The 26,668-nt window shown below is 49.2% G+C and overlaps 1 protein-coding gene across 2 annotated transcripts in view; it reads right to left on the bottom strand.

Moving 5' to 3' along the window:
- The window catches only part of TG (thyroglobulin), a 243,619-nt gene that overhangs the window by 132,456 nt on the left and 84,495 nt on the right, over nucleotides 1–26,668 (bottom strand). For both annotated transcript variants that reach the window (XM_068525942.1, XM_068525943.1), the window contains 8 exons: nucleotides 26,495–26,560; nucleotides 24,361–24,441; nucleotides 19,518–19,655; nucleotides 18,359–18,535; nucleotides 16,841–16,952; nucleotides 15,763–15,842; nucleotides 14,380–14,523; nucleotides 7,092–7,154 (listed from right to left, as the gene is read on the bottom strand). In XM_068525942.1, the coding sequence (XP_068382043.1) occupies nucleotides 7,092–7,154; nucleotides 14,380–14,523; nucleotides 15,763–15,842; nucleotides 16,841–16,952; nucleotides 18,359–18,535; nucleotides 19,518–19,655; nucleotides 24,361–24,441; nucleotides 26,495–26,560 (861 nt within the window). The remainder of the gene's footprint in view (nucleotides 1–7,091; nucleotides 7,155–14,379; nucleotides 14,524–15,762; nucleotides 15,843–16,840; nucleotides 16,953–18,358; nucleotides 18,536–19,517; nucleotides 19,656–24,360; nucleotides 24,442–26,494; nucleotides 26,561–26,668) is intronic.

The following is a 26,668-nucleotide window of genomic DNA, read 5'->3' as shown; positions in this document are numbered from 1 at the left end:
ATAAAATAAGATTGAGAGTCTACTAGACACTTTGCTAAGTGTTTAGGATCAAACCATGAATTACAAAATAACTGCCCTTTGGAGCACGAAATCTAGCAAGCAAGCAAGAAAAATATATTCATTCATTTGGTAATTATTTCTTGAGAACTGACTAGGTACCAGTCATTCTTCTAAGAGCTAAAATAGCAGTGAAAAAGCCAGATAAAGTCCCTGCCCTCTGTGGCTTCCTTTTTAGAGGAGGGCAAACAAATGCTCAAGAAGTAAACAAGTGAGAAGATTTCACAGCAAAAAGATAAGAAGACAATAAAGCAAGGTGAAGGGGTAGAGAGTGCTGAAGAGGCTGCTTTGATGGGGGTGGTCGGGGGTCTCTTTGAGGCAGTGATGTTAGCTCAGAGCAGAGGAGGAGCCAGCCCTGTAGATGTACTAGCATGAAGGCTCCATGGGGCAGGGCTTTCTGCGGCTCTGTTCACTGCTGTAGCCCCAGCACCTAGTGCCCGGCACAGAGTAAGTGCTCACTAAACACCTGTTGAATGAATAAGCGAATGAACAGGGGAATGGCAGCCGAGGCAGAAGAAACTATAACTGTGTCCCAAATCCAGCACCTCACCAGCTGGCCAGAGGCTCCCTCCTGCTTCGTGGAGAGAAGTGAAGCCTTCCAAGCTGGGGCCCAGTTTCCCCACGTGTCCCACTTTCCTTCAGCCTGCCGTGGCTGTGATCCCAGTTTGCCAGCTGTTCTTCCATCTCAGCCCCTGGGTCTCAGAGAAGCAGAGAAGTGGCCCAGGGGAGCTGCCACATGCAAGGCTGTGCCCAGAGCACACTCAGCCCTGCCAGTTACAGCTACCCAGTGGCTCGGGGCCATGGCAGATGTGCATCCTGGCTGCACGCGTTAGTCTGGGCACGCAGCTACTAACTAGACCCAGCACTCTCGACAGACTGAAGGTAGGAAAGAGTGCATGCCTGCCAGCCTCACCTCGATGGGCCCTGGGATACGGGATCTTCCCCTGGACAGCACTTCCCGTGAAGTAGGGACAGAGTGTACAACGTGAGGCCCAGAGAGAGAGTGTGCGTTTGTGTGTGTGTCTGTCTGTCTGTGTCTGTGTGCGTGTGCACACATCAGCTCTGTGCATATTTGGAAAGGAGATTTAAGTTTTATACAAACATTAGGCAATTTTGGAGTCAGTGCCTGCTCACCTGGCCCTTTCAGCCCAAGGACCAAAGGGATTAAGAATTAGCTTGTGTGGGTTAAGGCACCACCAGACTCGTGGCTACAGCAGGCAGGTGACAGTGCCCCAAGGTTGGTGCAGGGCAGCCTGCACAGTTTTAACAGCACCCGTTCCACCCTCAAATGTGCCCCAGATGAGATTATTAAAGTATAACACCCCTAGGCTGCAGGCTGTGATGTCCTCCAGATCCCCCTTCAGGAATGAAGGGCTCTTCCCCAGCTGCTAGGAGGGCTGCTGGCAGATAGACCCCACTGTCAGCCCCTGCAGGGAGAGTGACCCCCAGAAGGGCAGCCCATATCAGTGAGTGACCAACGTGAGGGCATAACAATTTTGAAGATCGTCCCAGCATCCCTAGAGGTCAGCTGAGGCCTCCTCTAAGGTTGCACTGAAGCTCAAGTTCTCCCTCTGCCCTTCTCTTTCCCTCTTCCACCCCTTTTGATTCCATTCCCTTAAAAAATGACCTGCATACTGAACTCAGAGTCTGATTCCTGAGGAACCCAACCAGCAACAGTCAGCATCTTCAGTGGGGAGACTCTGGATTTGGATTCAGATTGGCTTTGAACCCCAGCTCTACCATTCATTAGTTATGTGACCTTGGGCCTTTCTGACCCTCAGTTTCCAAATCTGTAAAATGGACATAATGGTGCACACTGCCTAGGGCAGTTGTGGGGATTAAAATATGGAAAGCATTTAGCACAGTGATTGACATATTTAGTCACTCAATACCTAGGAATATACAAATTCATGATTTTATAGCTCTGCCCTTAACTGGCTGTGACTTGGGAGAGTCACTTTCTCTCTCTCTCTGCCTCAGTTTCCTCCTCTATAAAAAGATGGGTTTGGACTTGGGCACTATTACTGACATTTCTTGAACACCCACTCTTATCAGGTTCTGTGCCGAGCCTTGTACCTTATTCCACAACACAAGCCTACTAGGTTGATATTTCTTACTTTTCACCATCATCCTCATTTTACAGAGGCCAACAAAGGCATCAGGAGGCTGAGGAATTTGGCCCCAGAGTACCCATGTGTTAAGTGATGGAACAGGATTGGAAGCTGGGCAGACGGACCGCAAAGCCCATCTCCACGCCAGAATGCCCCGACGTTTCCCTCAATGAGATGATGCACAACTCCTGCCAGGGCTGGCATTTTGTAGGATCACACGACTCTGCCTCCAGCTTAGTGGAAAACATTTGCAGAAAAGATCAACTGAATTCTATCAACCCTTTGGCACAGTTGTGAAAAGCCAGAGGCAAAGCAGACAAAAGTGATTGACTACAAATCGCATGTCCCAGGAAAGACTGCTGGTGTGGCCACTTCTATCTCCATATACCCAGTGACAGCTTTGTTGCTGTCAATGAGCTCCAGGCTGGTGCAGCTGAGCAGGGCAAACTTTCACCAGGCATCCCTCTCAGCCATGCCTCACACCCTCTCAGCTGCAGCCTCACGCACAGCCTCGATCTGCTGGTAGCAACCTGTGATCCCAGTCAAGGGCTGGGGCATTTTTTTAAGGGTATTTTGAAGTTCCTCAGGTGAAATGAACTTAGAGTACAGGTATAATTTTTTAAAGACTCACATCTGTGTTTTCCCCTCGCTTGTAATCTAAATACTCTAAATAATCTAAATTTGCTTCAATGGCACCTCTAAGAGAAGAGCTTCTGAAATAGTGGATGACAAGCAAAACGTCAATTCTCCTGGGAATTAGCCCTTGGAAGACACCCCCCCCCCCCACATTTGGCCTGCAGGAGGGGGCAGATAGTGGTCATCCTACAGACAGGGTCCAACATCTGAAAAGACATCTCATGCTAACCCTGAGCATTGCTCTGGACTGGTTGTCGTGTGTCTTTTAAGAAGCAATGGACATTTTCTCTTATGAAGAAATAGCATCTTTACTGTTTTGCCCGTTTAAAAAAGCATGCAATGTTTCCCTAAAGAGTGTAAAACGGCACTCTATACACAGATGACGCAATTGTCCTCGTTCTCTCAAAGCCTAGCTTGTCAGGCACCAGTGCGTCTCCCACACAGCCCAAAGGGAGAGCGTTTGAGTCATTTTAAAGCTCATTATGGAACTGCTTAAAACCCTTCAAGGATTTGTGGTACCCAAGGCACTCGAATGTTTGGCCCCAGTCCCCTGTCCAGCCTCCCTCCTGGCCCTGCAGTCCTGAGCTACCTGTATCTCCCTGCATGTGCTGTGCTAATGCAAGCCCCGGGATTCTGTCCATGCACTGCCCTCTGCCCAGGATGCCCCCTGCCCCCTGCTGGCCATCTGACAAATGCATGCTGGCCTTTAAGGCACAGACTGGCCATGATGTGCTTGGGTGCTTCCACTAACTAGGAATATAAAAATTCATGCGGTGAATTTTGGGGGAGCCTTCCCCAGGCTCCCACTGCCACTGGAAGTGGCTTCACTTTGGTAAGTGGCTTATCTCCTTAAATTCCTTCTTCCTGTGCCTTTCTCCTGATTAGTAGGTGGGATCCTCTCTTTGCAATCAAGACCTCCAACCCAGCAGAACACCTTTCCTGGAACGTAAGTGACAATTCAGAATCCATTTTCCAAAATAGTTATTCATCAAATTGAACTAAATTGAAGTGAAAGAGGATCTGTTTTGCCATAACACGCTTCTCTGTTCGTGCCCACCCTAGCGCTCCCAAGAGACCTTGCCAAGGTCTAGTTCCAAACCCAGTACGAAGTCCCACACCGGCTCCACGTTCAAGCTACAGCATTTCTCTACTGATCACCTTCCGCCTCTCCCGCTGACAGCCCTAGGCCCACACCCTGAACCGTTTCCAATGTCTGAATGCCTCAGGCTGTTTTGTGGCCCTGGGCCTTTGCACGTGCACTCTCTTTGGAAAGACTTTCTGAAACACCCATTTGACAAACTCCTGCTGTCTTCGAACCCCCCGTGAATGTGTTTGAAGTCTTCTCTGAAGCAACATAAACCAAGCGTTTAGAGTGTATGTACCCAAGACAGGCCCCTGAGATTTCACAAGTCACCTTCGGCTTCACCATCCCCATCGACCAATCAGCTCGTCAGAATCCCCTTTTCAAAGAGGCTTTGAATGGGCAGCTTATACACACAATCTCATAAAAGAAACAAGGCCAAGACTTTAGGTCTCCCGACAAGTCTGGGGCTGGGAAGTCCATCTCTGTCACCCTTTCCAGAAGCTCAAACCAAATATTTTCATCTAACTTTGAGGGGGGCCAGGCAGGCACATGTGGGTTCCAATCCCAGCTTGATCCATTTAACCTAACAGAGCTTCAGTCTCCTTATTTGAAAACTAGACCTTGTTACCATCTAACTTTCTTCTGAGCATTAAATGATTTATGAAATGCTTGGTATTTAATAAATATTTCCTTTTCTCCCCGAATAAAAAGTGCATAAAGATGAGGGTTTTACGTATGTTTGGTATATACATGCAAGTGTGAGCACACACACACACGTGCACACGCACACAATCCATGTCACAATCACATAGACATGCCAATACCCTGAAGGCAGAATGATGTCCTCCCTCTGACTCACATCAAAGGAACATGCTCAAACTCTTAATTCCAACTTGGAAGCTCTAAGCACACATGGAATGTCGGCCCCCCATCTCTCCTGCTTTCCAATCACACTCGTCAAAGGCACATTTGAAAATACCGTGACATCTCATTCCGCCTTCAAAACATCTACTCAGCTCCATAGACTTTGTGTGTGTGTGAAGGGAGATGTGGAATTCTACACCTTTTCTTTCTTTTGTTAGTAACTCAAGGCTCAGTAATACAAATTTTGGCAAAAACAGACTGGAAGCGTTGTAAAATCACCTGAAGAGGTTTATGTGTTGATCGATTCCTATCTAATATATGCATTTGACATTAGGTATGGAAGTCTTCTTTAACCGTAAATTTAATAAATCATGTTTTTAGTGATAATACTTAAGGATTCTAAGCACATGATGGAAAAAAAACCACTTTGAGGCACTTCCCTGGTGGCGCAGTGGTTAAGAATCCGCCTGCTAATACAGGGGACACGGGTTCGAGCCCTGGTCTGGGAAGATCCCACATGCGGAGCAACTAAGCCCGTGTGTCACAACTACTGAGCCTGCACTCTAAAGCCCGCGAGCCACAACTACAGAAGCCCAAGCACCTAGAGTCTGTGTTCTGCAACAAGAGAAGCCACCGCAATGAGAAGCCCACGCACCGCAATGAAGAGTAGCCCCCGCTTGTTGCCACTGGAGAAAGCCCACATGCAGCAATGAAGACCCAACACAGCCAAAAATAAATAAATTAATTAAATAAATTTATTAAAAAAACAAAAACAAAAAAAACCCCACTTTGATTCACTGCTAGTAAGTAAGTCTGCAACTACAAACAACTGTTTGGGACTAATTTGGCAATATAGATCTAGAGTCAAAAAATCTAGAGTTTTCAAACCCAGTAATTCTGCTTTGGAGAGTGTGCCCCCAGGAAATAATCTCAACATTGGAAAGAGCTTTATGTACCAAGGTATTCTTGTGGTATTTTCGTAATAGTGAAGAGTCAAAAACAATCAAATGCCCAGAAATAGAGGAATGACTTAGTGAACGACAGTGCGTCGACCTAGTAGGATAATGTGACAACCGTGTCTGATCACTGTACTGTCTTTGTTTCTTCATCACCAGATTGGGAGCATTTTAAGGGTAAGAACATAGACAGATGAATGAATGAATGAATGAATGAATATACACATGCATACATGAATGGTTTAGACATATATAACTGCTTGGAAATATACACATGATGCAATATTAGGTAAAAACAGAACACGTAACATTGTAGCAAGATTACAACTACTTTTCCATACAGAAAAGTCTAAGGAGATTAGGAAATAAACCGATGTATGAACTGACATGGAGTAACTTCTAAATAATTCTGTGATTTTTCCTTCTGTATTTCAGCATTGTTTGAATTTTTTCTGTAATTAACAAATAGGAAAATAGGACCTGCCCCTTGAGGTTGGTGTGAAGATCAAATGTCTTAGATGTGAAATCTTTAAGTGCTTAGACATCGATATTCTGTACAGAATGCTCAGGAAAAAAAATACGCACAAAGTCAGCTCTTTTAACTGAGGGAAGGAAGTGACGACATGGTTGAGGACATTTATACTCTCAGCCCAGCCTTGATGACAAATGATTCTCTCCTACACGAGCTACATGTTGTCCCTTCAGCCAGGACCATAATGACAGACATCTAGTGCCCCTCAGACATCATGTCACAGGACAGGAATGATGAGAGCCTCTCATTTCCTGACTAAGGGGAAGCAGAAAAGGGACATGCAGCGAAGCCCACGCTGCCCTGCCCGGTCCCACGGCGACCACCGCCCCACGCTTCCTGCTGCCAGACGGGGTGTGTGCGGTGGCGACGGTGCCATGTGCAGAAGGAGACGGCAGCCTCAGCCCAGGTGGTGCTCCTGGGATCAGGGCCAGTGCCCGGCCTCAGATGTCACTGTGCTGCGCGGGGCACCGATGGCTCGGAGCCCCGACTCCTCTGCACATAGTTCCCAAACACTACTCTTCCTGACACGGCCCCGGGGTTGTGCAGGCCTAGTCGTTACACAATAGGGTGCAACAAACCTGAGAATGACAATCGGGAGGACGGGCTCCCACCCCACTCTGCTTCCAGCTGGGTGCATTATTTGGCGGCCGTTTAAATTGCTGTGAGACGGTGTCCTCATCTGTAAAATGCATGTGGTGCTGGTACTTGCCCTCTCTATGCATGTGTGTAACTGAGAGGAGCCTGAGTTCATGAATGTGAGAGGGTTGCAGGAGCTATAAACTATGGGACAAAAGCAAGGAGAAAGATGAGGCCGCATCACATGGGAGAAATTAAGAAGACAATGAACTTACCGTTCTCTGTGAGGGGAGGCAAAGCCACCGAAGGGCAAAAACTGGAAGCATCATTTTGAGCAACTGAAAAGAAGACAAAGGCAGCCCTTTAGCTCTTTTTTACCCTTTCGATCATTGAGTCCTGAAAGGCAGGAATAGAGGTCCCACTTGGTGACAGAAAAGTCAAACTTGGAAGGCAGACAGTGGGCCCACAGTGCCCGGCACCACTCCCGCGTGGTCAGAACGGGCTAGGCTGTGCTGAAGGGACGTCCTGACATCTCAGGGGGTTAAACCAACCTGGCACCACAAGCTCACTGCAGCTGGGCTGCTTTCTCTCCTCTGTGTCACCCTCCCTCAAGGCCCAGGCCGGGGAGGTGCCATCAAGCCCCTGCCTCACAGACGCTGTGGCAGGGGACCTCACTCCTGCTCTCACAGCTTCGCCTACGAGTGACACACAGCACTCGTCATCTTCACATCGTTTTCCAAAGCCAGCGGTGAAGAAGTGCAGACCTACCATGTTCCAGAGAGTGAGCACCCAGACACACACAGCGAACAAGTGAAACGCCCACCACCATGGCTTAACTGACTCACTCAGGGAGGGCACTTAGCCTCTCTGGGCCTCAGTTTCCACATCTGTACACTGGGGATGACACAACATATGCTGAGAATGGCTGTTGGCATGACAGGAGGTAGTGTAGGGCCAGGCACAGGGTGAGAGCTCACTAGACGGCAGCTATTCACCGCAGGCCGCGTGGCAGGTGGACGGAGCCGGGACTAGGAGGGCAGACAGACCTGGGCTCGAACCTCCATATGCCTCTTAGAAGCAGGGCAGATGGACAAGTTATCTGGCTTCTTCTATACCCAGTTTTGGCGCTGGCACATGAGGACGATGTCAGAATTAAATGAGAAACCAGGCAGACCCAGTAGGTGACCCTGAGTGCTCATTATCCCGTTCCCCTTCCTCTTCCCTTACTGAACAAATCAAAATCTTCAAAGCCTCAGCATCCTTGTCTTCCAGTGGCCCAAACTAGGAGTGCTGTCAGACCTTCTCCCTCTCTGAGCTATGGTGTAGCACGGTCAGGGGTCAAGGCTCATGGGTGGGGCCCACAGTCAAGAGTCAACGACCCAGGGTGAGATTGTGTGACCCTGAGCAAGTTACTTCACCTCCCTGTCCTCAGTTTCCTTGTCTGTAAAATGGGGGTAATGACAGTACCTCCCTCAGGGTGGTGAGGCTTAGATGAGTTGGTATATGTAAAGCTTTGGGCATACAGTAAGCACTCAATAAATGCCGGCCACTATTCACTCTTAATATCGCCCTTTCACAGTGACACACCCTTGTCCTTGACTCTTGGCCTTGTCTGCCTCCATGAAAAGCCTCGAGTCAGAGTCATGCTCTATTCTGGTCCGCGAAGTCCCGGTTTGGGTTCCCTCCCATCCCATCCCCTCCGCCGCCTTCCTCACTTTGGTCAGACATGCCACGACCCAGCCTCCCTGAGTTCTACAGCCCAGAGCTGTCGTATGTCTCTCCTGCTTGACTCCATCTGCCTAGAAGCACCTGCTCCCGGTCATCACTCTATGGTCCTGGTTCCCAGCCTTCGGCAGACACTGGAATGCCCTGGAGGGCTTGATGACACACACCACGTTGGCCCCATCCCCAGACTGTCTGTTTCAGCAGGGGTGGGCTGGGGCCTGAGATCCGGCGTTTCTAACAAGTTCCCAGGCGATGCTGACCCTGCCGGGCCAGGGACTCACTCTGAGGGTCGCTGAGCTAAGGCTCCTGTCACCCAACATTCTGTGAGCTCCGCCCACAAAACTCAGAATGACTCAGAACCACCCACCACCCTCTACAGCGCCCAGGGGGCCAGCTTGTTTATTTAAATGTCCGTCTTTGCTTTCTCAGAGCAAAGACCCTGAGAGTCAGTGCAATCTTCAGAAAACAGTCTGATGAATCTACATCGAGGGCATTCAGATGCCCACACCCTTGGACCCAGTAATTCTGCTTCTGGAAATTTATCTGGAAATTCAAAGCAAGCTCGGTTTGCAAAGGAAACATTTATACAGCACTAATGACACACTGGAAACTGTATACGTCTAATGCCGTGAGAACAGTGAGGCGAGCTGCCGCACATCCGCGGGGAGAATTACCACGTGCGCGTCTCAGCCGGGCATTTACCACCTAGCTCTGCTGCTGCTGCTGCTCTACTTACCCTTCCTCATCCTCCATCAGTGTTTCCTGACGGGGGGCTGTCGGCCCTTTGGGTGGGGCCTTCTTCACTGTACAGGAATAGCTGAGCCCTGAAAGTGCTCAGCTTCCCTGGGCCCCGGGGCACTGAGCCTCAGCTCCTGGGAGGGACTCCGTCCCTGGGGACGCCCCTACAGAGAATCATACTGTGCAACCTTGAGCAAGTTGCTCAGCTAATTCATGCTTGTTAAACAGATGGATGGTAACCCTTCTGCTTCTTCCCAGCTCCGCTTGCAGTGACATCAAGCTGGTGGCTTGAAATGGGCCGTGGCTGGAGTATTTACACCATGGAAAGTGGCAACTGCTACAGAACTACAAATCAGGGCCTCCGCCACCCTCCCCAGTTGTAACACATTTGCCAGCACAGCAGAGAATGCGGGTAAGGATAGACCCAACCTCATCACGTTCTTTGGGGACCAAATAAGATGTTGCCTGCAAAACACTAGCCTAGCCCTGGAGCCCGCTCCGTGCTAAGTAAATGGCAGACACTCTTGAGGGGATGTGAGTGATGATGTGAAGAGCAGATTGCACAGTAAGTTCTCCTACGTGTGGTGGTTTCTATGTGGGCTGCAGAGAGGCATAATTAGAAGAGCTGGTCATTTCCTTTCCATTTCCCATATCTAGAACAGCTACAGGGTCCAAGTACATTTGCTTAGCAGAAGAACAAAGGAAGTGTGAGGCTTCGGTTGTTTTTTTTTAGATGCCGCATTTGACTTTGTAAACAAACCAAAGACCCTGCCCCACTTGCAAGTCACGCACAGCTGCGGAGCGAATGGCAGCCCAGTTCTCCTCCGAGGGCAGCAGGTACCAGCGCCCCAGAGGCCGCCCCCTCCAGGCAGCCCTGAGCTCTGGGGCAGCTGGACTGCAGAGCAGCCTTCTTCCCCCCCCCCCCCACCCGTACTCCCACCTTGGTTGCTAGGATACTTCCTCGTTGGGTCCTGCTGTCGCAAAGGGGCTGCCAACAGCCTCATTTGCATCCACAATTGCTTGGCCTGAGCCTCTCAGTTTGGTGCTCAGACCCATGGAAATTTCTGTTCTCTTTGGACAGCAGTCAGAAAGCACATGGCTGCAGGCTCTCTGGGGGCCCCTCTGGGCGCTCCCTGCTCTAGGTTTGTGCCTCTCTCCTGGATCCTGGGAGACTCAACTCTCACTTCTGTTCTGAGAACACAGCCCGGTACCAGGGTTATGTTGCCTGTGTGCAGATCTCTGCGGACCCGGGGGCCGCAGGGCAGGACCACGGCCACCCCACCCACTATCCTTACGCAGCGGCCACTGCGCCCTTCACCCAGCTTTCCTTTATCTACGCCCAGATTTTCCCCCAGAGTGGCTTTTGCATAATCCCTTACAGAACAAAATTTCTTGCTCCCCTTTTGTGCTTCAGAAGCCCCCGTGGGTCCCCCGACCCCGCACCGTAACACAAGCCACAGGGCTGAGTAGCTTTCTGATACAGAGGGAATAATTACCTCCCGGTGAGGGGATAGGAGAGTACCAGCCCCACAGGCGTCGTAAGTGAATGCAGGGAGAGTGCTGGAGAGTTGTTTCTGACATTAGTAAGTGCTTGAGAGATGTACATGTCTCTCACTTCTGCCTCCCCAGCCAGGCTAACCGCTTTTGGGGAGGACCTTCTACCCCTGATGCTTCCATGGTGTTTGACACATAGTAGGAGCTCAACAAATAGCCCTTCCTTTCCCCTTCCTCAGTGTCGTTCTTCAGAAACAGGACCTGTGTTACCCTCTTTGTGTCTGGCTCTCAGCCTGCAGTCAGATCAGGGGTCTGCGCTCATCACTCAACAGAGATGCCAGTACACTAAATGACCAAACCATAGATTTGAAGCGAGGGCAAAGCCTATTGACGGAAATTCTTTGCAAGAATTCCTTTGTAAAAACCCGTGTCTCCTGTGCTGACGGAGAGGTCATCCTTCAAGGCTCAGGTCCCCCTCTGTGCAGGCTTCCCTGGCCCTGCAGGGGCCCTACTTCCTACTATTGTGTGTGATTGTCTAATACAAAGATAAGGATGCGGGGAAAGTAACGACGACGTCAGCTTGCGTGTTGGGACTTTCCAGCGTTACACTGGGGCATTTTTGTCTGCTACAGAAAACAGAACACATGAGCATCTAAGGTTCAGAATCCAGAAGATGAGGGTGCTTTGGCTCAAAATATATCACACAACACAAGGTGGTTTTGTACTAGGTCAGCGTGACCCAGTGCAGAGATGGTCTAATTTACCAAACCAGTTTCCCTGAGTAAGGTTCCTTTTCTCTGCCTGGGTCTTAGGAGGAGATAAGCCATCAAGTCTTAAGACTTAAGCCACCACCCGCTTTGGGTGGTGAAGATGACTTAAGGGAAAAAGACTGACCGGTGAGGACCTGATTCTGCTCTGATGGAGGGTCATGGGTCACACCAGGTCACCAGAACCCCTGACAGCTGGCCCTCTTCCTCCCATTCTTCTGAAATGGAAAATTCAGAGCCACTCACACCAGAATGGCCGTAAGCCATGTGCATCCCGAGGTGTTTTCCACCCAGGGGTCCTGAGAGACTGATGCCATTTTGGCATTTTTAGATTTTTCTCCCCACTCACCCGAACACTGAAAGCAGGCAGCATGCAGGGTGAAAACCTGCCTGCCTGGGCAGCTCCAGGCCAGCGGGCCAGAGCCTGCAGGAGGTGGTCCCTGAAGCATAAAGGAGGGTGTAGGAGGCTTTCAGTAATGGATTTCCACCGCTCTGAAGCAGAATTAATTTCTTGTTCCCATGTTCCCACAGCACTTCATGCACATGACAGTTCTAGTACTGAGCCTATGATGCTACAATTAATCATATGTGCCCGCATCTTCTTCACTAGGATGTGAGCACCTAAGAAAAAAATGACTACATCTTATCAACCCCACACTTCCTAGTGCCCAGCACAGTGCAAGACCCAGTATGGACACTCAATAAAGTTTGAAAACTTCCAGATTTACGACATGAGCAATCCAGAGCTAGAACGGCTTATTTATTTACAGTCTGTGACTCCTCCTGAAGTTGTGAGCGCCTGGAGGACGGGAATCATTTCTTATTCCTACTCAGCCATATAACAGAGTGACTATGTCATATGGCTAAGCATAGCCATATAATATGGTTATATGGTTGGTTATTTGGACCCAGTTCTTTCTGACTAGGTCAAAAAATTCTGGGTCCAAATTCTGTCATTTACCTGCTATGTGGGACATTGGGCAAGTGACTTAATCTCCCTGAACCTCAGCTAACAGTGGTTATGAGGATTAGGTGAGGTAACACTTATAAAGTGCTTGGCATCCAGCCAGGCACACCGTAAGAGCCCAGGGATTAGAGGCTGGATTTGTAAAACCAGAGGCCCCCAGGCATGGCTGACATTCGGTCAGTGTCTGTTGAATGAATTTGTAATTCCCTGCCCTGTAGTTCCTGGTCAGAACTCCTGAGTCCCCAGCCTGACCCCACAGAATATACGTTGGAAAAAGTTAGTGGTCTGTGCAGTGAGATAAAAAGACACAGAACAGATGGAAAAAGTGGGGACAAGAAGCACCTTGGGTTCTCTTCCTCGCTAAGTCCTGCCAAGAAGTTGTAACCCTCTGATCTGATTCCCACATTTCTGAACAAATGAATTATTCCTTAGCTTCTTTTTATCCAACTCTTCCCTGAGCAACAGAAAGATGAAAAATGACATTTTCCAGCCTTTGGTGGTGTGAGGACATGGGAAGAGGTGTGGGAGGACAGATGGGCAAGGAGGCATTGCGGGCTGAGAGTTCAGTTCTGAAGGCCCTAAATACCCAGAGCTGGCATTGGATCTCCTGCGGGGCCACCATCCTATGCAGGCATTCACTCCCCCTCCTCTATATGGCACACCCCACCCCACCCCCCCAAATAGAAACCCACTGAGGATGTTTCATCATACACTCCTGATGTTTTTCTTAAAACAATTCAAGATGTTAAGATAAAATAAAAGTAATAAATAGAGTGAACTCAGATCAAGTCACAGGAGACTCAAAGCAGACATCAGCAAGGAAGACTTTTTTCAGCCTGGTAACAATCAACCCCAAAAAAACTGGCCCTGAAGCCACAGAATGTCTCGGGGATTAGTAGGCTCATGAACAAATGTCACGGACCAGATTCCACCAAAAAGTCCCATCCCAAGCCTCTTGGGTTGGACATAGCTCTGGAATAAGAGGCCAACCTACCGCCGGTTTCGTTTATTAGTCTATTAGTTTTATTTTTTCAATTTATTGGTCAACTACTTGTTTGGTCAGTTGAGTTTAGCTGGGGGAAAACCATTCAGGCAATGTGTCCAGACAGTTTCACATACAGTCACTCATGCCCTATGGGAGACCTGCCAGGAGGCAGCAGGTAAAGGGGAAGAGTGAAGTTTGGAGTCTTGAGAGCTGGATTTGCGACCTGACTCTGCTTCTTGATGGCTATGTGGTTTGGGTCAAATAACTTCCACTGTCTACACCATACTCTCCTCATCTTAAAATGGAGGAAATAATGTCTACTCCATGGAGGCACTGAGTAACACATTGTACAACCCGTGTAGAAGCCGCAGCACATATGTAGACACACAGTGGGCACGTGAGGAATGTCAGTTCTCCTCTCCTTTCCGACTTTGGGCAAAGTATTGTGTTGGGTGAAATGCAGAATGTGAAATCAAAGTTACAGACCTCTAAGGTTCCTCCAGGTCAGACATCCTGTTACTCTCATTTCTAGGGCAAGGACCAGGCCAGGGCCAGACTCTCTCCCTTAAATTTAAAGCTTGAACACAACCTCCAAAACCCTCTGGAGCAGACTGATGAAGACAGTGTCACACTGAAGAGGTTGTCCATTCACTCCTGCTGAATACATCCATGGAGCTGAGACCTAGTTGGACATCTTTCCTTTGAGTCTACAAGCAGACTTTCAATACATTCCTTTTCTGCTTAAGTTAAATAGAATCTGTCTCTGTTGCTTGCACCCAATGAATCCTGACTAATCTCCTCCCGGGGCCAAGGACATCATCCTAATACACAGTTGAGAAGCAGTCAACTAAAGATGCCCATGTAGCTGTTCGGAGAAGATCACTTACCAGGCTTCTGGTACCATCCAAAGGGATAGGTGCGGACCTCAGTGTCGGGAGAGCCACAGTCCAGAATGCGCCAGGCTCCTCCATTTTCCTCACTGCACATCTGAATTCCCAAGCTGTTCAGAGTTAGGCATGTCACCTCTCCTCCTGGAGCAAAAAATAACCAGGACCAGGGAAATGATCATGATGGAAGATTCTAACGGAATGAGAGAAATTCTGCAAACTCATTCTTCAGCAGACATTTGGGGTGCAGCACACTATTCCAGGGATGATCTTAGTCACTGATGAAAAACCCGCCACCTTAATGAGCTTCTGATCAAAGAGGACATCGATGGAGACAACACAGACCCATCATGTGCCCAGGGCTATGCTGGGGCTGTGTTTGCGTCATACTCCTTGGTCCTCACTCAGCCCTAGGAGGAGGGTAACATTTCTATCCCTATTTACAGATAAGGAAACCAAGGCTCAGAGAGATTAAGTGGCTTGTCCAGAATCAAGATTTAAATGCAGATCATATGGATGGATCCAAAGTTCACCCTACCAAGCTGCCTGACAGGTCTTGAGAGCTGAGCAGAAGCCAGCTAAGTGAGCCATGGCAGGAAGGCTACTTGGGTCAGGTAGAAGAGTCGTGTAACGCTGACCGGGCACTGGACCAGGAGCCATGTCCCAGCTACCATGTTTATTAGCTACCTCCCCTCTCCAAGCCCCCACTTCCCATCTGTGAATGAAGGGCACTCCTCCCCACCCACCACGAGGAGATGCTGAGGATTAGGTCAGACTGTAGATGTGAACGGGTTTTCTAGACTGTAAAGTGCTGTACGCAGACCAGAGAGAGTTACCATTATTACCTTTTTTTTTTTTAACATCTTTATTGGAGTATAATTGCTTTACAATGGTGTGTTAGTTTCTGCTTTATAACAAAGTAAATCAGTTATACATATACATGTGTTTCCATATCTCTTCCCTCTTGCCTCTCCCTCCCTCCCACCCTCCCTATCCCACCCCTCTAGGTGATCACATAGCACCGAGCTGATCTCCCTGGGCTATGCGGTTGCTTCCCACTAGCTATCTATTTTACGTTTGGTAGCATATATATGTTCATGCCACTCTCTCACTTCATCCCAGCTTACCCTTCCCCATCCCCATATCCTCAAGTCCATGCTCTAGTAGGTCTGTGTCTTTATTCCCGTCTTACCCCTAGGTTCTTCATGACCTTTTTTTTTCTTAGATTCCATATATATGTGTTAGCATACGGTATTTGTTTTTCTCTTTCTGACTTACTTCACTCTGTATGACAGACTCTAGGTCCATCCACCTCACTACAAATAACTCAATTTCGTTCCTTTTTATGGCTGAGTAATATTCCATTGTATATATTATTATTACCTTTTAACTGGGAAACGTTCAGAAAGCCAAAGCCAGTGCAGCACGGGTCCACATCACACAGTCGTTCACATTCGAAGAAGCTGGCGGAAGGGGAAAAGAGCAGGCCTGAAGGTTTGTGCTGGGCAGGACCTATGGGGTGGGCTGAATCGCTGACACTGACTTCTGGGGGCCTGCTCTCTATGACGACCCCTTCCTGAGTCCAGACACACAAGCTCTGCTCCCGCAGCCCCCACCCCAGCACCAGGGTCAGACTGACCCCCGTTTCCCACCCTCCTTCTTGTCCCCCTTCCTGCCGGCATGGGTGGTGCCCAGCCAGAACTCAAGGCAGACTATCCTGTATCATCTTTTCATCTCCATTTTCAAAAGCAGATCTTAAATGCCAGCAGCATGGCATAGTTTCATAAACCAACCACACTTCGTAGATCAACAATTCATAGATCAATGACTCTCAAATTCTAACTTCAACAGGGGGAGCTTAGTTAAAATTCAGATTCCTGAGCCCCCTGTAAATGCTGATTCAGTAGGTCCAGGGTAGGACCCAGGAATGCAGTTTGTAAAAAGTCCTCCTGGTAATTCTCATGGGTGAGATCCACAGACTGGTGGAGAGGAACATCACCTTTAATGAAAACAACTAAATTACAGCTGACTAATTAAATCAATAATAAAATACATTTTTAAAATAAAAAATTAAATAAATTAAAAGTCCTTATATGCCTATGGTCCCGTTGAAAGTTCTGCTTGCTCTCTGGATTTTGAATGCAGCACAGGAAGACTTCGCTGATCAACTTCATTACAATGCTTGGTAACTTGTATTGATTGATAAAACACAGGTCAATGTTTCCCTTTTGCATCAGCTGACCAGATATTCAGGGCTACATGTTGTGCTGACTACTAGTAACTGACCTTAGCCATGGTATTTAGATAGTTACCTCCTTATTACTTTTTCACCCTTTGCTTTGGGTTTTACAGTCTTTTATGCTTGTGCCTTTAACTGATATTATATCACCATCTTTATGAAAACAGAAGGGTCTTAATAATAAGTATTGCAGTGGGGTGGGAGTGAATGGAAACAGCTTACCCGTTGGAAATGGATCTGTTAAACATGGGCACTTTGTTTCTAATGGAAATCCCCATCAGCTTTTGGAACGGCAGGCGAGTGTAAAAATTCTTCACTTTATCTTGCAGTACAACTACACAGAGGAAGAAAGACATTATATTATTTAAGGAGAGATGTGCTGTAGCCATAAAGATACTTTTGTAGGGGGACAAAGGTATACAAACCATACTGAAAGCTTCCGATTAAGATGGCATATTAAACCCATGTACTTAACAGTCTGCTCCCACTGCAAATCTCACTAAAATAATAGTAAAGGCATATACCCCCAAGGCAAGAGAGAATAGGAGAGGGGAGAGAGAAACAAATTTTGGAAGCTAGAAAAAACACAGAGGAGTAAAAGTTGACCGAATAAACCTAAGAAAGCTGAATTCTCGCCTTTTCTGTGGGAAGAACTGAGAAGCAACCCCATCCACCTTCTGGAATCCCCAAAAGCTTAAGTATCAGCGGCACTGGGATGAAAGTGAGCTAAAACAGAACGGGCTGCGAAGCTTTTGAAGAAGCAGTTAGGTCTCCAGAGGCCCTCCTCTTCTTTCCACAGCCAACAACTGCCCCTTCCTACCATGGAAGGCTGGGGTCTCTCAGGGGTGCCAGGTTGAGCTGTAATGGAGGGAGTACCACACTGAAGCCGGGGGATTTTTTCCAGTCAGTCTACATGGTGAATACTGAGATCCCCTAATTTTCCAACCTTATTTGGCATCTAAACCACAAGCAGCCAGGCTCACGTCCCCAGGCCAGATATTACAAGATTCCTCTGGAGGAAGGGCCTAGACATACGGACGTGAGGAAGTCCCCAAAGGGTGGCCCAACTAGATTATCCTACAAAGAAAGCCCAAGTCAACAAGCTCCCACAACACACTCAGAGCTTCCCAGTTAGCTTCTGGGCCCCTGTCTTACATTTAAGTGGAAAAATCAAGGGTCACCAGATACCTGAGATAGGCCTCCAGCAAGGAAGATAGAACAGTAAATGAAAGATCTCAACATGATGGAAGAAATGAAGACTGGGCAAGGTGAGCCCCCCCTCCACCCAAATAGTATCATTAATGTTCTCAAAGGGGTAAAATCAACTTCTATCTTGTTGAAGCCACAGTTGTTGGGATTTTCTATAATAAATGGCCAATTGGAATTCCATCCGCTATGTGCAAAAAACATGATTTCTATGAGCAGTGGGATTCCAGAGTGACATTAGTCTCTCGAGTCAACCTGATGCATTTCTAAATGCCTTTGCATCTCTACAAGGAGCCTGGGTAACTTTACTTTTAGACATTTTTTTTTTTTTGGCCGCTCCACACAGCCTGCAGGATCTTACCTCCCCGGCCAGGGATCGAACCCATACCCCCTGCAGTGGAAGCGCAGAGTCTTAACAACTAGACCGCCAGGGAAGTCTATTTTTCAAAGAAGAACTGATCTGGATATTTGTAAAGCCACAGAGCCAGCAGCCCACTAAAAACGCAGTTTGGGTTGATCCAACCAAGCACTCACCTTTCTTCTGGAAGAGGGCACTTGGCCTGCGGGGCAGGATCAGTCTGCAGCCCTTGGGACTGGACTCCATGACATCATCACACACCTGGGCCTCTGGGTAGAGGGTGCAGGTGAAGTACAAGGGTGCACTGTCTGTTACCTCTGCCAGCTGACAGAAAGAGGGCTCCTGGACACAGCCTACAGGCAAGAGAACAGTTGGGTGTTAGTCCTAGGGAGGCCAGCAGTGGAGGGTTACCTCTATAGGACCTTCTGGGAGAAATGCCCCGTGGGGACCCTTCCCAGGCAGGGAAGAGGCCCAGGTCAGTCAAGGCTGTCCAGTCTGGGAGGCCCAAGAAAAACACTAGGGTTCTCCCAGCTGGGGAGAGGGCCATACCCGAAACAGGGAGTCCAGGTGGCTCTGAAAAAAGGCAAAGTCCAAGAGGGTGAGGGGTCAGCTGGAAACTCAGCAATATGGGAGGAGAGAGGGTAAAATTCCATTGGATCTGCCCAGGACCATCTCAGAGGCAGTCAGGACCTCAGACCACAGGCCACAGGATGTAAAATTTGGCGGCGTTGTGAACAATCTCCCCTGCTCCCAGTCCCGTGTCAGACTTTGCCACTGGTACATGTGAGCTCCCTAATGGGGAGGGATATGGCTGATTTTTATTTTCTCATTCCCAAGGTGAAACACAAGGCCTAGATCATAGCATCTGTGCAACACAGCATGTGCCTGTTAGGTAAAGGATGGATGGATGGATGGATGGATGGATGGATGGATGGATGGATGGATGGATGGATGGATGGATGGGTGGGTGGGTGGGTGGGTGGGTGGATGGATGGATGGATGGATGGGTGGATGGGTGGATAGGTGGGTGGGTGGGTGGATGGGTGGATGGGTGGATGGATGGATGGATGGATGGATGGATGGATGGATGGATGGATGGATGGATGGATGGATGATAGGTCCTGAGAGCAGAGTAGAGACTAACTACACGATTAGCTTCTTGAAGATACGGGTTATGTCCTGTCTTCTGTATCACCCATGACACTAACACTGAAGTGACCCCTGAGTTATGCTACTGAATTTGATCATATCTGTGTCTCAAGAGTTTTTAAACTAGGCCCGAGATGCCTGACCACAGGGTGGAGAAGAAGGAGGACGAGGTCTAAGGATACTTACGAGAAAGACACCACAGGTTTGCCTGTTGCAGTGAAAATAGATGTTTGAAAAGCCAGTGCTGCTGGCTGGGCAGGGATCGGTTTCCATTGACAATGACTTGGTTAAGGTCCACAGGGGAGAAAAGCTCCGTTGTCAAATCTGAAAAAGAAGGGGCAAGTCAACTTTCTTTGCCTTTATCTCCATGGTAAATCTCTGTCTCTCTGTCTGTCTGCCTCACACACACACACACACACACAAACACACTTGCAGGCTGTGTGAGGCCAGAGCATGCCTGGAGTCAATAGGGTTGGGAGTCTGGTCAGGCAGGAAAGATTCAGAAGGTCCCAGAAAGCCCTAAAAATTATGGAGTTGCAAAACCTTAGAATCTTGGTCGGGGAGAAAACTTGGGAGCCATCTGGTTTAACTTTTCACCTAAGGCAGAACTCTTCCCCACGATATTTCTGGCCGAGGTCCCTGCAGCCCCGCGTGACATGTCTGTGCCCACCGCGGCCGCCCACCTCATCATTAGGAAGTTGAGGAATCAAATCCGCCTCTTTGTAAATGTGAACCACTGGTGCTCCTTCTGTCTTCCGAAGCCACATGGAAGTTCTAACTTCCTCCCAATGGCAGCCTTCATCTGTGAAGACAGCTCTCAGCTCCGCTCAGCCCCAGACTTGAAAGTTCCAGCTTACACATCCCCCACCTCACCCCACCCCCATCTTTCTTTGTGTCTTCATACGCCATGATTCTGGCTGAAGGCTCTTTTGGGTACACCACTGCCCACGGGACGGAAGTCCAAGCTTTCTTCTTGGTCCGGGCTCTACCTGCATTAGGAGCCTCATCTCTGATTGCTTCAACTCATGCTCAAGAAGCATGTACATCACACTACATTAATCGTGTAGTTAATCTCTATTCTGCTCCCAGAACACTGGTAATTCCAGCTCATCATCTCACTGCTTGCTGCCCCAGGACTACTGTCCGTGCTCACCTGCCCTTTACCCCCTTCCTCGTCACCTGCCTAGTCCTCCTGTGCTTCAAGGACCAACACTGCTCCCTCCTGCTCTGATGTTCAGTGGCTCTACAAAGAGGGTCTCCAGCGGCGAGGGACCCAGCATCCCAGCCCAGGAGTAAGGGCACATTTCTGCACCTCATGAGAGCTCTGACTTCCCAGAGGGGCTTTCCCTGGGGGCATAAAGCAGATCATGGAATGAGCTGGGGCAGGTTTACAGCATCCCTTAGCTTGGGGCTCTGGAATGCGGGGCTCTACAGCCCATGCATACCCCATGTTGCCTTGGACTGCAGCATCTTCTCAGAAGCCCACTCTTCAGGCCACTGAAAGCAGGCTCACAAAGGCTGGGTCTCCTCACCAACAACTATCACCAAAGGGGACAGAAGTGTATGAGGTCTGGCAGAGCCAGAAGTTTAGTGCAAACAGAGACCCCAGAGACCATGTCGCCAGCTCCTCTGTGCAGCCACTGCCCTTTGGGTTATTGCTTCCCATGCTACTGTACCATGGCTGGTTTGCACGCCTGTCTCCCTGCTGAACCATGCCTGGCATAGGTAGGAGGGCACACACCACCCCTTAAGACGGCAGAGGAAGAAAGGAAAAACAACGTAGTCAGCCCAGAGGCTCACTTGTAGATCCTGGAGTCACACTTTGTCCTCAGAGCCTCTGCACAGGCTGTCCCCCTTGCCTGGACCTCCGTCACCCAGGTGTTCTCTGGAAATGCCTGGCACATCTTCCAGGCTCCTCTGAGAAGCCCCTGCTACCTGCTGAAGGCTGCCAAGCATCCTTCCTCCCTGCAAGCCCTCTGCACTGACACCCCATCGCAGCCCTCACGACCCTGGCCCGCCGCGGCTGGCACACGGGAATTCTCACCAGCCTGGGAACTTACGAGGGCACCGAGTATGTGCACAGAAAATGTCTGCTGGGTGAAAGAATGGATACTGTAGTCTCTCAGTTTATCCCTGATGCTGCATTAGGAAGAATCCATTTTCGACTTGTTCTCTCAAAACTTTGCAATCCTCTTGAAGGCCAGGAGGCCAATAGGGGGCTGCCAGCTGGGAAGTTGTTCTCTGCTTTTCTGTGTGTGTCTGAGACACTCGGAGTAACTGCAGTAACCGGAAGCAGGAAGGGGAACATTCCTCGCTGTGCTGTGACTGGGAAAGGCCCTTCTGGGGAGCACAGAGGAGCACCGCACCGGCCAGGGAAGTGAGCCCCACCCTCAGGGGAGCCCATCAGCGGGGTTTCTCCTGCAGGGTCGTTATCTCCTCAGGTCCAGGAATGCAATCAGCTGGGAAGGGGAAACCCAAGCTGGGCTTTGTCTATTCACCCTGAAGCCCTCCAAGGTCTTCCGGTGGGGGGAGGAGAGGGAGTCCTTCCCGTGGGAATCATGTGATAGCTTTGTAGATGCGGTCCCGGCACAGTGGATAATGACGGATTTCACAGAACGTTCTCAAGTACCAGGAAAACATTCACACTTACATGGCCGCGAGCAGTCTGGCTACCCGCTCAGAGGCGCTGCTAAGGTTGGGGACCACAAACGTAAATGTCCCCAGGGCAGGCTGGCCTGCAGGAGTGTAGGGGGCTGGGGGGAGGGGCAAACAGGAGAGCCACACTCCATGGAGGGGGCGGCTCAGCTCAGCTCCAGGGTGGTCGCCAGGCAGAAATTTGAAGCCTGCGCTGCTAGAGCTTCTCCTCTGTTTTTCTCTACAGAAGCTGGAAATCTGAATTTTTATATAAAATCTTCCAATTTAAAAATATTGGCTCCGTTAGATAAAATCAGAAGTCTACTCTGCAAATCAAACAGAACCCGTCTGTCCTGCCCACCAGGGGCCACCAAGACTCAGCTCTCAAGTCCACGCTGTCTGCACCTGGGAGCAGCTTGTGTTCTGGAAGAACCTGGGCCTTGGAGTCAGCTGACCAGGGTTTGAACCCCAGCGTGGCTGCTCTCTTAGTGCTGGACCGGCTGAAGCAAGGGCCACCAGGCGCTGTGAGCCCCGCGTTGCTCACTGGTAAAACGGGAAGAACGACAGCGATGAGCAGAGCTGTCACAACGCTTGCGAGGTGATGGATTTAGAGCGCCAGAGGCAGCGCCTGGCAGCCAGGAGTCTCAAGGGGGAGCGGGCCCACTGCTGCTGCCCTGCCTGGTGAACTCACTGCCCCCGCCCCTGCGGCAGCAGAGAAACCTGAACAGCAGCCGTGGGCTTGGGAGGCTCCCAGGACACAACCAGTATGCCAATCTGCCAGTGCAGGCAAAGATGGCACAGGAGAGGGGCCAGGTCTCTGTGCAGGAGGGACCCAGCTAAATGTCTGCTCCCGAGAAGAAGAAGGGGAAGCCTCCTGAGTGGGTGCCCACTCACCCACTCCCCCCACCTCACTGGCAAGACTGAAGCTTCCACTACAAACCTCTGAAGGTGCAGAAGGGCACAGCTGCTAAGGCATTTGGACGGGAATATGCACCGTGACCCTAGCACGATCCCCAGCTGGGATCTGCTGTCCGACAGGCAATACAGGAAGAGGGACGGACTGGGGACAGAACCTTCGGGAAGGCTTGCTACGAGCCAGGCTCGGTGCTAGGATCATAATCCCAACTACCACGTAATAACAGCTACCAATTTGTGAGCACCTGCTCTGTGTCACGGCAACTTATAGAATTACATCCTCTAATCCCGTCTCATGGGGAGTGCTATTACTCTCATTTAAAGAAAGAGAAACTGAGGCTCAGAGAAGATGATGATTCGGGGTTGCACAGGCAGATGGAGACAGGGCTGGGATTCGAACCCAGCTCTCCTGACCTGAGGACCACACTCTGAATCAGGACACAGCCCTCGAGCCCACAGCTCTATGGACGCAGAGCGAACTCGTAACTGCTGAACAGCTAGTATGGGATGCGCCCCAGTTGTAATGATTTATGTACATGATCTCATTTTTATCTGCACCAAAGCCATGGGAAAGGGAAGAAACTACCACTGTGTGGGCATCTGGGGATATTATGTACCAGGCAATGTGCCAGGTGTCTTCCCTGGTATGTTCTCTATAAGAGGATAAGTGGAAAGCAAGGTACGTTCTACACAGCAGGAATCGAGGCTCATAGGAGGTGAGCAAAATACCCATGGCCGTGCAGTTCGTAATGAGTTGCCAAAAGCCGCTCCAGCCCTAGTCTCTCTGCTGTGCAATGTGGTGTTTCTCCCATCAGGTGTGCTGTCCCCCACCACCGTGCTGCAGGCTGACCTGCCTCCCCTCTCCCTACCCCCTCCTCCCCTCCCCTCTCTCTCTCTCTATCTGGCTCTGTTTCCCTCTCCCTCTGCCCCTCTTTCCCTCTCCCTCTGCCCCTCACCCTGACTTTCAGCTCCACCTAAGGAACAACAACTGTAGCCTCGGGCAATGGAGAAGCCTCAGACACCACACACACTCTGTCCCTAGGAAGGTGTGGATTTACATCTTCCACTGCATAAAATGACTCTCTCTCAAAAGACCCTCTTAGACATCTCATTCATTAAACAATTCCAGAACATGTACATTTTGCTTACATTCTTCAGCGTGTACATAATCGAAGGCACTGATCACCTTCAGATAAACCTTGCTCTTTAATAGTTTTTTGCTGGATTTGTTATTATGGTTGTTTTCTTTCTCAGCAGCAGTGGTGACTTTGCAGTCATTTCACCTTACTTTTTTGTGCCAATTGCCCCTCTGAGGAGCGGTCCGTATTTACGAAATGGATAGTGGATTAGAAGCTTAGAGGGAGGCCATGGCTGCAGAATGGAGTGGCGTTCATGGGTCCACTCATCGACCAGACCCTTGGCATCACCATCTGTCTCCACAGCCAGACACCAAGTATATTAAGAGGTTTTGGGTGGGTACCTGTTTCTGTTGGAGATGCTGGCCTTGGTTCCACAGCTCTTCTGCACCCCATAGACTCAGACCGAGACCCCATGTCAGAATCTAGGAGAAAAAAAAAGGATTGCTGTTCTAATACTGGGGAGGAAAAGGGGAGATAGTCCTCTGGTCAACAAAATGGTAATGACAATGTAGGAAATCCTCATGGGCCACAGCCAGGTGCCCCAGTACAATCTGGAACAAATCCAGCGGCATAGGTCTGCATTCTTTGGCCTTTTGTGGAACGTCAGCCAACCTCTCCATAAGAGAACTATTATTGTCCTTGATATTGAAATTGTTAGCATTGGTAAAGTCTTTTAGAGTTAACAGGATATGCTTATAAATATTGGTCTTTACGACCCCCTGTGAAGGGACGGAGTAAGACTTCCATTTTACTCTTGAGAAAACTGAGACTCACAGACTTGAAATAACTTATCCCAGAACATGCAGGTAGAAAGTAGATGAATTGGAATTTGAAAAAATTAAATGAAATTCCCAAGTCAGGAACAGGTCTTCCGTGACAGGGGAACCGGGTTTTAGGCATGTCTTTGGGTGCTTCTGTTTAGTGGGGCAAATGTCCTGGGGAGAAGCAAGTCCTTCATTTTTCACCAGCTAGCAAATCATTTACCAGAATTTTAATTTTTTTAAATTGCAGTATCACTGGTGTACAATATTATATGTTACAGGTGTACAATATAGTGACTCACAATTTTTAAAGGGTATACTCCATTTATAGTCATTAAGCTACAAGGCTACAGTGTACAACACAGAAATTTCTAATAAATAGAAAGCACTGGACTTGGAACCAGTGTCTGGGGCCCACCCCAGGACCACCTCCTGAGATGCTCTTGCGAGCATCTCTCTTAACCTCTCCAAGTCTTTTTTTTTTTTTTTTTTTTTGTCTGAAAAATGAACAAAATATCAACCCCCGTATGTACCATATAGGTATTACTAAAGGAGAAAAGAAGTGTATAATCTCATTATATCACCTTAAAATGAAAACGATGATGGGCACCTTCCTTTTATTTTCTTCCCCTCTCCTTTTCTTCTTCTTCTTCCTTCTTCCTTCTCCTGCTCCTCATCCACCGTCATCACCACCATCACTCACATTAATTAGCATGGATGATGCACGAGGTACTGTACTAATAAGTACGTTATAGGAATTACTGAGCCAATGCTCCCACAACTCTATGAGGCCAGGGCCGTTTTTACTGCCTTGTCACCCATGTGTTCAAGCTCACACGGGTGGGAAGTAAAGGAACCAGAATTCATACCCAGTCACTCTAAGCCCACCCTTGGTGCTCTCTCACACTATTTCACAGGCATAGAATCAGGTCACCAGTCCTATCTCTTAGCGGACTGGAGATCAGTCAGGAGGGGTCATGGGAAGAGGAGGGGAGTGGTACAGTGGCCGGGGATCTTTCCTCATGCCTCCCACCCGGCACCTAGGACCATGACATGCAACGATCCCCTGCCTGTCTGCTCCCTCCTGAGGCTGCGGCCCTTTCCAGGTCAAGGCTGTGCCTCAGTCGTCTCTCTCACCATGTTAGTCTCACCCCACATGCCTTTCACAGTCCCTGGCTCTGAGCAGGCACTAGGTCAATGTTCATTCAATTCAAAGGAGAACAAACAAAGCAGAAAAGAGATGCCAAATATGCATTTCATCTGAGCCCAACCTGTCCCATGAACCCACGGTGGCATCAGCTCTAAGCAGGAGCCCATGGCACACCCACCTGGGGTCCTGTCCCCCACCGAGCCTTGGGGAAGGAGGGGCCTGCGGCCGAGGCCCCCTGGAGAAACGCCTCCTGTAGTTTGCGGTGGCCTCAGAGCCCCCATCCTACTAACAAGGGCAGCTTGTGGTCAATGAACTTGATCTCACAGGAACCAGCGCTTAATTCCTTCATCCTTCCTTAGGTTTCCACACTTTTCATTTTTGTTTTACACTTTGGTATCTTATCTGATGAGAGCTGGGGCCCTTCTGTCCACACAGAGCACTCACTTGGAAAGTAAATCTCTACATTGTCTCTCTGGGGAGCAGAGTGCCCTGTGAGTGAGAAGTGGGTCCAGACCGTCTCCTGCAATCAGTGTCCTGTTCACCCCCTCCCACCACAGAGCTTACCTTTCCAGAGATAAACCTGCTGGAAACTGGTAAAGGTGCTCTGGTTTCCTTTCAGGGGTGTCAGGCCTGCAAAGAAGATGTTTATTTGTATGAGCTTGAGTGTGCTTGCTCCTACTGGGGACCCACCATGATCATAACTGCCTTACCTCCCCGACACTGGCCCCTCCTGGGGCT

The sequence above is a fragment of the Eschrichtius robustus genome, chromosome 17 (assembly GCF_028021215.1).
Source record: "Eschrichtius robustus isolate mEscRob2 chromosome 17, mEscRob2.pri, whole genome shotgun sequence".
In the NCBI taxonomy this organism is placed as follows: Eukaryota; Metazoa; Chordata; class Mammalia; order Artiodactyla; family Eschrichtiidae; genus Eschrichtius; species Eschrichtius robustus.
The sequence above is the reverse complement of the archived record's forward strand: the minus strand, read 5'-3'. Positions and strand labels throughout refer to the sequence as shown.